Below are 17656 nucleotides of genomic sequence, written 5' to 3'. Positions count from 1 at the left end.
CTCGTCTCTATGGCTTTTCCTGGAAAGCCACTTCCGCTGGGGGGGGGGGGGTTATTTGGGGTGCGCGTGCGCAAGGGGAGACATTGCGCAAGTCGAGGAAGATGATCTGGAAGTTTGAATAACTCTCTATTAGTATTTTTAGCATTTGGTAAGAATGTATCAGAGTGTCCCTGTCCAGACGTGCCCGTTTGGCCATATATTAAAATTAATTTGTATTTGTTAGATTTTTTTTTTTTATAATTCTGTTCTTTGTAGATCCATTAATGGCTTTTAACTTCTACATTGAAACATACACTCCCTACTTAGTCGAGTTTATTATCCAATCAAACAGACAAATATGACAAGTAGGGGGTTAGGGAGTTTCTCAGGCATAGGTGCTTTACAAACGAGTGGAAGTTGAGAGTAGAGAATGACAAGATGACAAAATTCATCACCGTCCCCGCGGATAACTGCGGGAAATAATCCCATGTCATTTTCTAGTGTCTATTTCAACCTCAGGCCTTCTACACCAGCATTCTTCAAAGCAAAGCTTGCGGGTCAGTGGTTGTGGCCATTCATACTCTGATTCTTATGGGAGCCAAGGATAATGCAGCCATTGTGACATCACTGATGTGATTGGCTCTTAGGCACAGGTGGAATGAGGCATTATGACATCACAATATCTGCTCTGGCTACCAGAGACTGTCATTCTGTAGTGTCTGTTTCAGCCTCAGTCCTTCTACACCAACATTCTTCAAAGCAAAGCTTGTGGGTCAGTGGTTGTGCCCAATTATACTCTGATTCTTCCCTCTCTCCTTAAAGAATGACATGAAAATGGTTTCCCGCAGGGGCGGGAACGGTGATGAATTTTGTCACCGTGTCATTCTCTAGTTGAGAGTTAAAAGCAATCTCGAAAGGGAGGGGGAGGGGTTAGCCTGGATTTGAATACTGCTAGGGGCTTGACTCAGTCTATTCCAGGTGTATGGTACAGCAAGACTAGAGAGAAACTACAGTATTCTGGCAGTAGAAAATTAGTCTGTCTCCCTTTATCAAGGTGCTGACATGTTAGAGTCATTTTTCTTTCCCTGTTTAAAAGCATTCTGGAAGTCTGTCAGCGTAGATTTTTAAATAATAGAACGGAAAAGGTAGGATTGTCTCACCTTTTATATTGCTCCATTCATGGCTCTCTCATTCGAGGACTGTTAAGATGCACTTTTAAAAGGGGCAAGTGGTCTTATGACATCCAGTGTTAAAATGTTTTGTGTTCTTGAGATTTCCAGCTATGAAAATCAACAATTTTCAGTCAGATATTTGCTAGGATACATTAAGACTGGAATCATTTGCCAGTAGCTAGGGCCAAATGGCATTCTTTCTATCCTGCTACTGTACTAATAAAGACTAAACAAAAAGTATTTCTGTCCTAATGGATGTTGAAAATAAATTCTATTTAAAGATTAAAGAATGTTTATTTATCTTTGTATGTGGGGGGGGGGGGGGTACAAATAATGTCCCCCAAATTCAAAGGATGTAATGGATCAAATTTGGCATGGGGTAAAACCAAAAAAAATACACATTCAGGGTCATTCTGTAAAAGGGAGTGGTTATAGATAAAGGTACATGTGCTTGGTCCCTGGTGGTCCCCTTGAACAGACCCAACTGTGACATTATCTGAGGACTATGGTAGCGCCAGAAAATGTCCTGCTCCTGCACCCCCCACCCCAAACCTGCTGCAGTTTCTTTTACTGAGACCCTCAGATGATAATAGTGATGGCACAAGCAAATTGCTGATTTGTAGAGTAATATGTCTGACACTTTATCCTTTGGCTGCAGCCAGCTGTACCTAATGTGGCACTCCCCTGTACCCTGTGCCAAGCTGTCTTTCTCCAATTGCTTTTTTTTAGGAATCAAGTTCCTTTTGCAGCCTTGTATTCTATGGACCAAATTCTATAAATGATACAAAAAAATAGTGTTTAGTGCTATTCTATAAATAGCACTCAAAGTTAGGTGCCATTTATAAAATACTGTTTCGTGCTGAAATCCGCAACTACCTTTAAGCATGAGCATTTACACAAACTGAGCCCTGGTGTAAATCCTTGCATATAAATTAAAGGAATGCCCTTAATCCACCCATGATTGTGCCCCTTTTTTGGAGAAATGTAAAAATTACCCATAAATCTGGATATAAGTCAAATGATTATAAAAACATTGTGCTGAACAGTTTGAGATAATATGGTTTTTAATGAACTGGACTGATTGTGGTTGTGTTAATTGATACTTTTTTTTTTCTCCACACTGACTAAACAGGGTTGGGTTTTTTCCCAGAGTTGCTTCCATATATTTAGTTGTCAGTGCACCCAAAAATTAGATTAATGTATTTCAAGATAAGACTTCTACACCAAACTGTTCTATTTTAGCCATTATCCACCAGCGTCTATATATGGCATCCAGAATTGTGCACGCCCAAGATCCACATGCAAATTAATTGAGAGAATTACCAATAATTGGGTGCTAACAACTAATTACTGATAATTACATTTATTTAAATTTGTACAAGCATTTGGCTGCACACTATTCTATAAGGCTTGGTACCTAACTCTGCTAGCATGTAATCAAAAGGGAGTGTAGCCACTGTTGTATCAGGGGCATTCTGAAAGGTTGTACATGGAATTATAGAATATGGCCTCAGTGTGCTTAACTTGGGCACCAGCATTTAGATCAGGTTTCAACAACTGTAATTCTGGTCCTACTACCATTTATCATTTCTATAGTGCTGCAAGGTGTCCTGAAATTAGGTACTGTGCATGCTTCTATAAAGGGTGTGTGTCCTTTATAAAATCATGCTTAGCACTGATTTTTTTGGGGGTGATGAATTATGCGCAACATTTACTGAATCCAACCTGTATATAATATGTAAACCGTTTTGATTGTAATCACAGAAAGGGGGTGCATTAAACATAGTAAATGAAATCAGATAAAGGACCTGAATGGTCCATCCAGTCTGCCCTGTAATCACATGCATTACAATTTCATGATTACCATATTTCCCCATGTATAGGCTGTGTCCTATACATGGGTTTTACAATTCACTGCAGTGGGTGCGGCTTCCTTAATGGGGTGGCCTATCTAAAGACATCATAGATAAGCTGCCCCATTGGAAGATCAACTGCATAGTCTCCCGTACCTGCAACTCCCTCCTGGACAGCTACTGGATGCCTCCTGCCTTGTCGAAGCCAGCGGTGCAGGGCAGGAGTGATCTTTTCAGCATCCAGCTAGCCCCATACTGCTTCCTCAATGCCTGCACCAGTTCTTGCGGGACTTGCAAATCTCACAAGAACTGACGCAGGCATTGAGGAAGCAGCACGGTGCCGGCTAGATGCTGAAAAGAATACTCCTGCCCTGCACTGCTAGCTGTGACGAGGCAGCTGGTGAAGGTATTTACCAGGTTGGGGGGGGGGCAGAGAGGGAAGGGATGTATAGGCTGCCCCATTGTATAGACCGTTTTAGGTTTTTAAAACACTTAGATAAGCCGCAGCTAGTAACATGGAGTGGCTTATCTAAGTGTTTTAAAACCTAGCGGCATTTCCTGCAACCTCTACATAGGGAAATATGGTAAATTAAAATGTCTTTTTTTTTTTCATTGTTATTTCTGGGCCATAGACCTTAGAAGTCTACCTAGTACTGTCCTTAGATTCCAACTACTGGAGTTGCTGTTGAAGCTCAGTCCAGCCTATCCAAACCATCTCCTTTGCTGCATTCAGACTGTGAAAGTTTGATCATTTGTATTCTAATTAGCGATCCTCTGTGTTCATCCCACACCTTTTTTTTTTTTATTCCATTGCCATTTTCCCTTTCCCTATGTGTCCTTCTCCAGTCATTCTGTCTATTACCATTTTTATGTGGATGTCATTATGCTGTCTGCACCTTTTTCACCCCAGCATGGTATTGAGTCATCTGTGGTAACAGACTCTTATGGGTGTATCTACCTGGTGAGAAAGCATAGCACTGCTGTTAATTATACTAAACCTGAGCTTATCTTTGCTATTTTTCTTACATAGTGCCCATCCTCTCCCCATTGCTGAAAGTAGGGGTGGTATGGCATATTAGTGTATTTAATTCCCAGGCTGTAGGAAATACCTTCACATAGAGATTAGAGCTCTGGGAAGCAAAGAAAAGCCAAGAAAGTAGGTGGGTGGGAATAACTTGTGGGTCAGCTGTAAAAGGAGCTTGAACAAAGGAGCATTTGTTGGCTCTACCTCCTGAATGACCCAAATATTGTCTTTAGAGCTGTTCTAAATATTTTTGTACCTTTCTATCTTCTGACTAGTCCTTGTTTAATTCATGTAAAAACCTGAGGCGATTGTCTTCCTAGAACTCCAAACAGAGGTAAATTGAGCCCTTTTTGAATTAGACCCTAAAATAAGGGAGTTGTTTCTTTCATACTATATATAAATTCATTTCTTCATGCACCTCACAGAAAAGACGTTGAATAAAAGGGAAAAAAAAGTAGTGAAGAACTCCTATTCATTCAGTGCTAATTTGCCTTCTTATTCCTGACCTCTTATGCAAATCAGCAGATGGTACTAACCAAAATAGACTGCTGTGCCTAAAATACATTTTCACAAAAAAAAAAAAAAAAGCTAAGAAAAAAAGAACCATACTGGAGTGGTGAAAATATGCAAGAATGAAAAAAGAAAAAAACCCACAGAGCAGGCTGTCTAAAGAAGCTTTGTGCCTCATTGCTTGAGGAGAAGAATTGCTTGCTGAGTATTCATTCTATTGTATTAAATTTTTGTATTTGGTAAACTCCAAGAACAGTTTTACAAGTCCTACATTACAGTACTGCATATTCATAATTATCTCACTTTCCAAGTAGTAATTCAATTCAAGTTACATTTAGATACAGTAGCCATTTCTCTGTTCTTAGAAGTCTTATACACTTCTCCCTCCATATTCAAGGTTTCAGCAATCGCTGTTTTTAGCTTGCTGGTCCTCCCCCCAAATTACATCAGCTTGCATAGAGAAATCACTGATTCCCAGCACTTTCTTCACCGTGTTTTGCCTCTCCTTCAGGAAAAGGCCAGGTTTCCCACCATATTCACGATGGTTTTTAATATAAAACAGCGAATAACATGATAAAGTTATTCGCGGTTTTTCTGTATTCGCGGGTCTATTAATCCCCTATCACAGCAAATACGGAGGGAGATGTGTAATCTAATTTTGTCCCTGAGGGTACGGAGGGTAAGGTGACTTGCCCAAAATCATAAGGAGTGTCAGTGGGATTTGAAACCTATCTTCTCAGCCTACTGCTCTAAATACTAGTCTTTTTACTAAATACTAGTCATTAAGGGGACAATTTACATAGCAGGAACATAGAATTTTTTTTTTTTTTGAATGGGGGGCTAGGGATGGACAAGGGAACCAAGTATTCTCTTTTGGTTCTCCTACCCCTGATCCCTAAATTATTCCTTTGCAGGATGAGATGCTCAAGCCATCCAATAGGATGAATTCTAAATCAGCAAGGCATGGTTAACTATCTCCTCTTCCTTCCCCCTGCAATGATATCCTCCCAGCCTAGAATCCTCTTCCTCCTGATTGCCATCTCCTCACCCCACCCAAAGACCTCTTTAAATTAAAGACCCCCCTCAATTACATCTCCTGCTCTTGAAGATCCTCCCGAGTATGCCTGCAGCACCCCTCAACCCCCTTAGTCCCCACCCCCTGGGACTTCTTAATCCCTTTTGTCTAATGGGTTTGGAGGTCACACTGGCTTATCCCATGTCTCATAGAGGTAGTTGTGGGGCACTAGTTTTGAGGATGGGTCCAAGTTGTGGGGTGGTTGGCAATTGCAGGTCAGGTAGTTTGGTAAGTAGGGTAGTTTTGGGATGGGGCAGTTGCATGGAGGTAGTTTTTGGAAGTGGGTGCAGTTTGCTGGTTATGTGGCAGTTACAGTGGATATTTTTAAGGTTTGAGGGCTGTATGGCAGTTGAAATAGTAGCTTTTGTGTATGGAGCAGTTGTAGGGGATAGTTTGGGAGGATGAGGTAGTTTGTGGGGTGACAGTTGTGTGGGGTTAGTTATTGGGATGGGACAGCTTTCAGGATGTGGAGAAGTTGTGGGGAGTAGATTTTGTAGATGGAACTGTTGTCAGATACCTATACCCACTGTATCATTTCTTCTACCATAATCTCCCCAACCCTGAAATGTCCTGTCTAAATTAGATTGTAAGCTCTTCTAAGCAGGGGCTATCTATTATTGTATGTTAAAATGTACAGGGCTGCGTACACTTTTCAGCGCTATAGAAATGATAAATAGTAGTAGTACTTGTGAGGTGGTGGGGAACAATATTTAGGCTGAGAAGGTAGTTTAAGGGGTGGGGAAGTTGCATGGAGGTAGTTTTCAGAGGGTAGGTACAGTTTGAGGGTTTGGAAGAATTGCAAATTCTACCTTTTAAACTACCTTCCCTTGTTCTAACTACTGTATTTCATTTCACTCTAAGTTTCTATGCTACAGAACATGGGACTTTACCCATAGATTTGCAATTGGGACTTTTTTTTGAGGGGGGTTACTTTCTCTGGAACTCCTTGTCCAATTTGCTCTTTTTTTTTTTTTTTCCAACTCAATATGTCTTTTGGCTGTTTTGTTTTTTTACCTCACTCCAAGTTTCATCCCATTCCATTAAACTTTTGTAGAGTTATTTTTCCCCATCAGGCAGACAAACAAATAGCTTCAACCTCTTTTGTATAATTCTTTTTAACTTCTGTTGGGTTGGAAAGAATAAAATAGAAGGTAAAAACATAAGACTTCTGCAATAGTGTCAGAACAACATTGCAAGAGATCAAAACAACATTGCAAGAGATCAATGTATAAACAAGCATCAAGAAAGAGATAAGAAAGAAATAACCAAGTGACACACAAGACAAAATGGGTTTTACAGGATATAATTTGTCAAATAATGAAACATCAATGCATGAAAGAATTATGAGAATTGAGAAAAAAAGACTGAAAATATCAAGAAACAAACCTCTTTCATTAAAAAAATATATATATATTCCTGTGTTTGTTGTCAAGGCTAAAGATGACATGAATGTGTCGGAGGAGCAGGGTCGAGAGGAGGGTGAAGGGTGATTGAATTATTTAATTAGGTACCATCCAGCCAATGACATGGCCTTTACTCTGTACACAATAAAAATCCCAGAGTTCAGGACCCCATCTGGTGGCTCAGTAACATCCAGCATTAACAAAACCAAACCAGATGATCAAGGTTTGAATGGTTTTCCATTTCTTGGGTCATCTGGAGATGCTTTTTAGGGTGGCATTCACAGCCACTGCAGTAAGGGATAGAGTTCAGCCAGTGGATGGGGGCGACATCTATTTGGCAGCTTTAGAGTGCATGCACACTACAGATTATAGCTCAGTATGTGTTTGTTCCTTGTCTAAGTACCCTTACTTCAGTAATTGGTCTTGGAAGGAATTGGGGGATTATTAAAAAAAAAAAAAGAACACCCTTGATAGCTACAAATGGAAGTTCATGACGCCATAGGTCAATACTGGCCAGTTCTGAACAAACTGGAAATTCAAAGAAAAAGGAGAAAACTGCTGAGTCAAAAATGTTTATTTTTATTTATTTGATATTTTAGCCTGGGTGCTCAAAAGGTGCTCAGAATGGGTTACAAATTAGGCAATCAAGCATTTTCCCTATCTGTCCTGGCAGGCACACAGTCTATCTAATGTACCTGAGGCAGTGAAGGATTAAGGCCCTCTTTTTACTGAGGCCCTGAATACTGAATGCTCCAATGCTCTTAGGAATTATTTGAGCATTGGAGAATTTGGTGCTCTTAGCCACGGCAGAAACCTCTACCGAGGCTTAGTAAAAGGGGAGGGGTAAATGACTTACCAGTTGTGAGTTAAATGATGTAAAAGCAGGTATAAGTGCCCAAAAGGTATCCAAAAATGACCAGATAACCACTGCAGGGACAAAGTAAAGACCCCCACACACTCCCCCTGTGTTCACTGACACCCCTCCCCCACAAAGTTCAGAAAAAAATGTACATACCTGTCTCTGGAACATCAGCACCTAGCATAGGAAAGCCTAGTAGAACTACACAGAGGTGCCTTAAGTAGTCTGGGGGGAAAGCTAGTGAACCATAGAGAGGAGGACCCAGACCCATAAGCCACTATAACCACTATATTCATGGTGGAAAATGTGAGCCCCCCCCCCAAACCTTACTGTACTGCCATATAGGTGGCACCAGTAGCCATAAGGGCTATTGGGGTTGTAAGATGGGTATAGTGGGTTTTGGGAGGCTCACCATAACCTATATGGGAGTTCTGGTGAGATGTTTAAGTGATATCCTTTTTGTGACGTTCACAGCTGTGCCCTGTAAGTTGCCCCACTGTTCTGTTGGCATGTCTGGCCCCTCCCACATCCAAAAGGTCTGGTTTTGGGCATTTGGGACTTGGACAAATTTTTGATCGGGAATGTGGTGGACTGCTGGGCAGGATAGACCACTGGTATGACCCAGCAGCGGCAATTCTTATATTCTTAGATGTTGTGGCGGTCTGGACAATCAAATGTCTGGATGTACAGACAAAACGATTTTCAGAAAAAAAATATTTTGGGCGTACTTTTCAAGAAATGACATTTTGCCGCTGCTGGCTTTGGGCGATTAGCACCCTACGTCCAAATCAGACTTAGATGTATCTTTTGATTATGCCCCTCCACATGTAAGTTTAATAACCATTACAAATGCACTATATTTGTTACGTGATTTGTCCAAGATCACAAGGAGATTTGCGCCCCAATTTCCTTGGATCTTCTCTCGCTGTCCTAACCATTAAACTACTCCTCCATATTATGCATGATTGGTGCAGGAATATTAGATGCCCTAGTTGAGAACCTTCATCTTTGTATTTCTATAAATTAATTTTCAGGCCTTTAGGGCCCCCTGCTTTTACATTTTTTGATAAAAAAAAATCATAGTTAACTCAATACCGCCCTCCCCATAAGGATCATCTGAAAATGCATAATTAAACATCATACTTTTAAATACTAAACTGCATGAGTACAGTTTTGGGCTAGTTGGAAACCGTCTGTGCTCCCTGCAGCCCCTTTGAGTTTGCATGGTCACTGTTTTGCTTTGACTACTGCTATTTGGTGCTCCTCAGAAGCTACAGCTGTAGGCGAGTGCTTACTTTGCCTAATGGATTAGCTGGTTATGTTATTATGTATCAAACAGCACATACGGTACTTTTTGGGTTGTGTAGAAACTGTTTATATCCAAAACAGTCTATAAAATTACCACATGATTTTAGAAAAGGATGCCTAAGTGAGAAGTCCAATAAGCCACGTTTTATTAAAGGCAACATAGCCGACTATGCACTTTTATAAAATAAGGGGGCTCATTAAACATGTCTAAAAACATGTCCAAGTCAGCACATAGAAGACCTAAAAGACAGGTTGTCTAAATGCTGATAATCAAACTGACTTTCTGGACATGTTAAGGGACTTTTTATGCCACTGTGCGCCCAGAGCACTCTGGAAGAGTGGTTAGTGTGATGTGGGCCAGCCTAGACTTAATCGTCCTGCAGGGATAATCAAATGTTTTACTAGACATCCTGGCCAAAACTTAAAGATTGTGATTTAGATGATGTAAAAACAGATATAAGTGCCAAAAAAGGTATCCAAAGTGACCAGATAACCACTGCAGAGACAGAGTAAAGACCCACACACACTCTTCCAGTGTTCACTGAACCCCTCACATCACCACAAAGATCAGAATAAAAAAGTACATACCTGTCTCCAGAACATCAGCACCTGGTATAAGAAAGCCTAATAGAGCTGTACACAGGTGCCTTAAATAGCCTGGGGGGTGGCTAGTGAACCATAGAGAGGAGAACTCAGGCCCATAAGCCACTTTAACCACTATATTCATTATGGAAAATGTGAGCCCCCCTCAACCCCTACTGATGGGTATAGTGGGTTTTGGGGGGCCAACCATAACCTATAAAAGAGTACTGGTGAGATGTTTATCTGGCACCCTTTTTGTGAAGTTTATAGCAGTGCCCTGTAAGGTGCCCAACTGTTCTGTTACCATGTTTGGGTGGCCAGTCCATTACAAGATTGGCCCCTCCCATGTCTTGTTCTGGGCATTTGGGACTTGGATTAAATTTTGGTTGAAAATGTGGTATAAAGATAGACATCCTGGCAATCTGGACATCCAGATAGCTGATTAAAAAAAAGAATTCTAGATGTATTTTTTGAAAATGAGCATTTTTCCACTGCCGACTTTGGGCATCTAGCACCATCTGCCCAAAACAGACTTAGACGTATGTTTTGATTATGCCCCTCCACACACCTACAAGCAACCAAACTAGTGAGCAAATGCAGATACACACGCTTGTTTGTACCTACTCCAAAGCTATTGTAAAGGTGTGAATCTACATTACATTGATTTCATAAAATTAAAATACGAGTATATATGTGCATTGCAATTCCACCCCTACTCTGCTCAGATTACACCCTTGAGAACATTTATGTGTTTAGTGTACATCTAGTAGCGCTCTAGAATTGATAAGTAGAAGTAGTAACATAGGAGCTAACTTTTCAAAATGAGTGAGGGTGCTAAACCCAAAGGAAATTAATTACCCCTTCTTTGACACAGTCAATGAGTTTGCTCAAATACTGGAGGTGCTCAAGCACCCACAGAGATGGCTCCTATGAATAGCAGTAAAGTTATCCTCTTAATTGTATGCTCTTTAGGAAGGGATTTATTGTGTCTGGGTTCTAACAGAACTGTAAGCTGCTGCTAGACTTGGTGAACAAGTTAATGGAGTTTGCTAGGACTGGTGTTAAGACATACGGATGCTCACTTACTGCTAGGTGCCATTAAGCTATCTTTTAATGCCATTACTCATCTTCTCCTAAGAGGTCCCGAAGTAATTAACTTGTCGCCTCTGTGCTCCCCCCCCCTCATCCTTCCAAACACCCAATTCTGTCACCATTGCATGACAGCAGGTTTCCTTATGTGTCTCGATTGTCTTTTGCGGTATTGACTAGATCAGGGGTGTCAAAGCCCCTCCTCGAGGGCCGCAATCCAGTCGGATTTTCAGGATTTCCCCAATGAATATGCATGAGATCTATTAGCATACAATGAAAGCAGTGCATGCAAATAGATCTCATGCATATTCATTGAGGAAATCCTGAAAACCCGAGTGGATTGCAGCCCTCAAGGAGAGACTTTGACACCCCTGGACTAGATCTATCTCAAATGTCCCACAGCATCGCATATATACATCAGTAAGAACACTGCTTAGATTATATAGAGAGAGAGTCATTCTCAAGTACCTTCATCGAGTCAACCATTTGGAAAACTCTTAGAACCTAGGGCAGCCACGCGCCAACCGCTGCCCTAACCAAAACCAGCGCGCGCGACCTTAGAGCAGGGTCCAGAGGAAAGGACCAAAAACCCCCCAAAACCACAAAGCCCGTGAGCCTCCGCGTCACGGACCGGAAGTGCCGCCGCGTCCTCCCAGAAACCCGAGGGGGGTCTATCCGGGGCCTTGGCGCTTCTCTTCCTTTCGCGCCGGTTGCTGTGGAGCGGCGGGTCCATGTGCGCAGCGAGCAGCGCTTCTCTCTAGCGGCGCACACTGTCCGAGCGGCCCCGGGAGCCCACGCCCGACATGGACCCGAACACCATCATCGAGGCCCTGCGGGGCACCATGGACCCGGCCCTGCGCGAGGCCGCCGAGCGGCAGCTGAACGAGGTAAAGGCCTGGGCGGGAGGCAGCGTGGAAGGATGCCGCTGGGCGGAAACGGGCCGCACCGCGCGGCCGGCCGTTCAGTTGGCTTTCTTCAGCCGAGGACTCGGCGCCGTCGTAGGCCGCTGCCGGATTGCCCCGGGGGAGGGGGAGGTGGTCCCCGGCCTGCGAGACCCTCTGTCGTCACCGCCGAGGCTTCCCCTTCCCCCTGGTGCACTGTCCGGAAGGTGCCGCTGAAGTGATCTCTTATAGTCTTGTCCAGCTGGAGCCTCCCGATGGGTATCGGGTTGTCATTTCCGCGCCTCTAATTGAGACTGGCAAAGTTTTTTTTTTTAGCTAGAAAAGAACTACTTATGTGTTCAGGACAAAAAGTAATTGAAAAAGATCAAGAAAAGGGAGAGAGGATTAGACTTATAGATGTTACAGGGACCAGTGCAATGATTGAGAATTGAGCTTATCAGTAGTGGGCTAAACATTTTTTGCTTACCCAGCGGTCTCATAAGCTAAAAACGGTTCTCTGAGCACTGAGAAGTGTTAGAATCACCTGTGTGCACATTAGTTCATATCTGTTTGCAGTTTAGTGCACTTGGGGCAATTAATTATTCCTGAATATATATTTGGGTAAACTTAGGATAAGACATGGCATGGATCGTACCTTTACGGAGTCGTAAAATATTACCGATTTCTAGTCCTGATTTTACTTAGTATTTTTGCCCTAGATGTAAAAGTGAGCGAACACTTGTACACCAGCTTCTGTTGCCCATTTTACTTGAACTCTTGACCTTTTCTCGCTTTAAACAAGTTTGTCTTTTGTTTAGAAAAGATGACTAAGAATTGTTTGACTTATTATACCTTGTTTAAATCATCTGAACTTTTTATAGGATTCATCCTTGCATCTTATCTTTTGCAAAACTGTCATTTGAGATGACATTGAAGACAATAGTCTATGAAACATTGGGATTAAAATATATTGGAAGTTAATTGTTTTGCTATATATATGTTCTGTTTATATGGGATATCGGCTTAATTATGTTTAGCTTGTTGTTTAGCTGTTGATTGACAAGTTATAAATGTACAGAATAAACTTTATTTCCAGGTTCAGCTCTGCACAGTACTCAAGTACAGCAGTATTGTAAAAATAATAAAACACTATTGCTTAGTTAAGATGGAATAGGACAGAGATTTTAATTGTCCATTTTCTGCTTTGCATGTCTTGATTGTCTAATGTTGTGTTATCCAGTTAGAAATATGTGATGGGTGGGCTTTAGATGTATACATCTGGTTTTATTTTCTTTGGTATTACCGTTTTCTGAACTATCCGCTGGATTCTATGTAGATTACCCAAAGATGGGTGCTGGAATTTGATTGTGGATCCAAGATCTGTATGCAACTTAATTATTGGATGATAACAAACACGATAGTGTTAGACACTTAATTGGTAATAACAAGTAACCGGAGTTGTGTTCTATTCTATAACACAGCGCTTGACTTTTCCCATACACAACCCAAGAGGGACATAACCATGGGAAGAGCATGGGTAACTCGTGGGCATACCCAAAAGCTAGACGCTATGTTATAGATTAATGCCTATCTACACTTGACTTTGGCCACTGGGCTTACACCTGATAGAACCAGATGTAAGTTTGGTGCCCAAAGATAGGCATGGCCTGCTGTGTTTAGTACTCTATAAAGATCAGATGGCCTTTATAGAATACATAACAAATATCCACAGCATGCTATTATTACTTTTAAACATTTAAGCCTTTGTTTTCAGATATTCAGAAGTGCTCTTCATGGATTCTGTAAGTCTTATTGCACTGACTTCTTCATACGAGGTTAAGGCTTTTCTCTTCACTGCTATGACTATAATAAGGCTCGTATACTTTTGTAAAAAAAATCAATGCAAGAAACTGCAAAAAAACCCAACAACTTTCGACTCGGCGTTGGGCGGTGACCAGTGCTTCCAATATGTTTCGCCTCTTGGCTTTTTCACGGAAGTCATCCCCCTCTCGTTTACATGTTTGAAGCACCAGACACCACACAACGCTGAGTCAAAAGTTAATTTTTTTGCATAAAGTTTCTTACATTGATTATTATTATTTTTTTTTTTTAACAAAAGTATGTGAGTCATATTATAGAGTAACAGTCATAGCAGAAAAGAAAAAAAAAAGCCTTAAGATTGCATGATGAAGTTACTGCAATAAGACTTATGGAATGAAATTGAGCACTTCTGAAGATCTGAAAACAAAGGCTTAAATGTTTTGAAAGTAATAGTAGTGTGCATATTTGTTATGCATTGACAACAGTACCTTTTGAAGTTTTGCTTGCTTATAATAGCTTTATAGAATACAGATGTTGCATGGATCTTCTGGTGCCTAACTCAGAGAGAGAGAGATATTGCAGAATGATTTTGTTTCACATCATGCTGTTCTGTGAGGGTTACATTATACACTAGTAAGTTTGCCTAAGACACAATAGGGGTGTCTCAATCTAGTCGCAAGATCATTATGTCATTTGGTAGCAAAAATAAATGTGCTGAGGGACAGATATCTGGCAAGTTTATGAATAAGAAAAGCTGGTTCCTTTTAACTACTGCACTTTTAAACTCTCATAACAAAAAACATATTTAGTAAACATCGTTGTGTAAAAAAAACCCCAAACCCTTCATTCTGTTTCTAAAGCTGTTCATATCTATATGTGTGCATATTTAGTTGGATTACATTAACTTTTTACAAATACTAGTAACTTTATAGTCCTTAGGTATTTAATGTTTGGTTTTAGTCTGCACAGACTTTTGCTTTTACTGTCATGTGCCCCTTTGCCAATGTATATAAGCATTTCTGGTTTAATGATCTATTCTTAAGATGAAATGCCGTGTTTATGTCTACCATTGATATTCTAGGTTCAGCATTATTTTCTGAAGCATTTGTCACTGTCCAGCTCAATCATTTCTACAGTAGAAGTCTAAAAATCCGGATGCCAGAAATTTGGACCGCTTAAGAATTCAGACCTTCAAAATTACAGCATCTGGACTGCCTGAATACATGTTCTGCACAATTTCACCCTCCCGTCCTCCCCTCCCTGCACAATACAGCTTATCTTCCTCCATTCCCAGCCTTGCCCATGCCATGCTGTAACCCCCCTGGTGTACAGTAAGAAAGTCTTCTGTGGTGCTGTGGTAGCCTTATTCACAGGCTGCTTCTGGTCTTCATTGCACTGTGCCCTCTGACCGGCTCATCCTTCCAAAAACAAGAAGTTGCACTAGAAGGGGCAAGCCAGAGGCAGCTTTGAGTAAGGCTGCCGCTGGCTCAGCACCATGTGAGCACTTATTGTACTTCAGAAAAAATACTGTACACTAGGGGAGTGAGAGAGCAGGGTTGGGAGTGGAGGAAGAGATAACAGACTGGGGGGGAGGGATGGCTGGTGTAACCATGTGGGGTGGGGGGGACAAGGGAACCTGGGCATCTTCCTTTGGGATTAGACCTTTGGGCCTCATCCTTTGGGCTTTGGCATTTATAGTACATTACACCTGTAGACACAGAGAGATGCTGGATGAGGAAGAGAGACAAAGAATATAGAAACATAGAAATATGATGGCAGATAAAGGCCAAATTGCCCATCTAGTCTGCCCATCCGCAGCAACCATCATCTCTTTCTCTCTCTGAGAGACCCCACGTGCAGATCCCAGGCCTTTTTGAATTCAGACACAGTCTCTGTCTCTATCACCTCTTCTGGGAGACTGTTCCATGCATCTACTACCCTTTCTGTAAAAAGGTATTTCCTTAGATTACTCCGGAGCCTATCACCTCTTAACTTCATCCTATGCCCTCTCATTGCAGAGTTTCCTTTCAAATTAAAGAGACTCGACTCAAGCGCATTTACATCACGTAGGTATTTAAACATCTCTATCATATCTCCCCTCTCCTGACTTTCCTCCAAAGTATGCATATTGATATCTTTAAATCTGTCCCAGATGAAGACCACATACCATTTTAGTAGCCTTCCTCTGGACCGAGTCCATCCTTTTTATATCTTTTCAAAGGTGTGGCCTCCAGAATTGTACACCTCTCCCTTTGCAACCTAACATCCTTCTAGCTTTCGCCGTTATCTTTTCAACCAGTTTGGCCACCTTAAGATCATCACATACAATCACACCCAAGTCCCACTCTTCTGTCATGCACATAAGCTCTTCATTCCCTAATCTGTACCGTTCCCTCGGGATTTTGCAGCCCAAATGCATAACCTTTCATTTCTTAGCATTAAATTTTAGCTGCCAAATTTCAGACCATTCTTCAAGCTTCGCCAGGACTTTCTTCATGTTAGTCACACTATTCGGCGTGTGTACTCTATTGCAGATTTTGGTATCATCTGCAAAGAGGCAGTTCTTACCTGACAACCCTTCAGCAATATCGTTTATAAAAATGTTAAAAAGAACAGGCCCAAGAACAGAACCTTGAGGCACACCACTGGTAACATCCCTTTCCTCAGAGCAATCTCCATTGATCACTACCCTCTTGTCGCCTTCCACTTAACTAGTTCTTGACCCAGCCCATCACTTTGGGACCCATCCCAAGGGCACTCAGTTTATTTATTAGACATCTGTGTGTAACACTGTCAAAGGAAATGCTAAAATCTAAATACACCACATCTAGCGCACATCCTCCATCCAATTCTCTGGTCACCAAGTCAAAAAAATTGATCAGATTTGTCTGACAAGACCTACCTTTAGTGAATCCATGTTGCCTCCAGTCCTGTAATCCACAGGATTCCAGAAACGTCACCATTCTCTGTTTTAAAAGTGTTTCCATTAATTTGCTTACCACAGAAGTCAGACTTACCGGCCTGTAATTCCCTACTTCTTCCTTACTTCCACTTTTATGGAGAGGGACCACATCTGCCCTTCGCCAGTCCTCCGGTACCACTTCTTACTCTAGAGACTTGTTGAAAAGGTCAGTCAGCGGAGCTACAAGAACTTCCCTAAGTTCCTTCAGCACCCTCGGTTGTACACCATCTGGCCCCATTGCTTTGTCTACTTTTATTTTAGCTAGCTCCTCAAGAACACAACCCTCTGAAAATCGATCAGGGTCTATTACTCCTCCATCCCTATTCAAATTTGTCTTCTGCGGTCCCGCTCACAGCGCTTCAGCCGTGAACACAGAACAGAAATATCTGTTAAGCAATTTGGCCTTTTCTTTATCAGCTTCTACATATTCCTCCCCTTCTCCTTTGAGTCTCACAATGCCACTTTTGCACTTCTTCCTATCACTAATATATCTAAAAAATGTCTTGTCTGCATGTCAGCTATTTTTTCTTTCATTTACATCTTTGCTTTCCTGACTACAAGACTAGCCTCTCTTAACTTTTCCAGATATTTTTGTCTGTCTTCCTCTTTCTGCGATCTTTTGTAGTTTATGAAAGCTAACCTCTTATTCTTTACCTTCTCAGCTACTACTTTTGAGATCCAAAACAGCCTTCTTTTCCTCTTACTTTTACGTACTTGCCACACAAAAAGGTTTGTCGCCCTTACAATTGCTCCTTTCAGTTTTGCCCACCGCATTTTCACTCCTTGCAGACGTTCCTATCCAGACAGTAATTCCTTGACGTAAACCTCTATCTGAACAAAGTTAGTTTTTAAAAAAATCTAGAACTTTTACTTTTGAATGAGCCCTCTCTATACCCATCTTAATATTAAACCGTACCATGCAGTGATCACTGGATGCCAGATGATCACCCACTGTAACATCAGAAACACTTTCCCCGTTTGTAAACACTAAGTCCAGTATGACCCCATCCCGTGTGGGTTCCATTACCAACTGCTGGAACAGTAGAGAATCCAGAATCTTCCTACTTCTAGAAGACCCTGCAATAGGGATACTCCAATCAACATCCGGCATGTTAAAATCACATTACATTACATTAGG

At 41.5% G+C, this 17656-nt stretch overlaps 1 protein-coding gene across 1 annotated transcript in view; it reads left to right on the top strand.

Annotated features, from left to right (window-relative positions):
* Positions 1-11492: 11492 nt before the first annotated feature.
* The window catches only part of IPO7 (importin 7), a 106665-nt gene continuing 100501 nt past the window's right edge, over positions 11493-17656 (top strand). Inside the window, exon 1 of the mRNA XM_033927917.1 lies at positions 11493-11741. Coding sequence (XP_033783808.1) covers positions 11658-11741 — 84 coding nt within the window. The 5' untranslated portion in view covers positions 11493-11657. The remainder of the gene's footprint in view (positions 11742-17656) is intronic.

This window comes from Geotrypetes seraphini, chromosome 19, assembly GCF_902459505.1.
Source record: "Geotrypetes seraphini chromosome 19, aGeoSer1.1, whole genome shotgun sequence".
NCBI lineage: Eukaryota > Metazoa > Chordata > Amphibia > Gymnophiona > Dermophiidae > Geotrypetes > Geotrypetes seraphini.
Note: the sequence above shows the minus strand (reverse complement) of the source record. Positions and strands in the feature narration are given on the sequence as shown.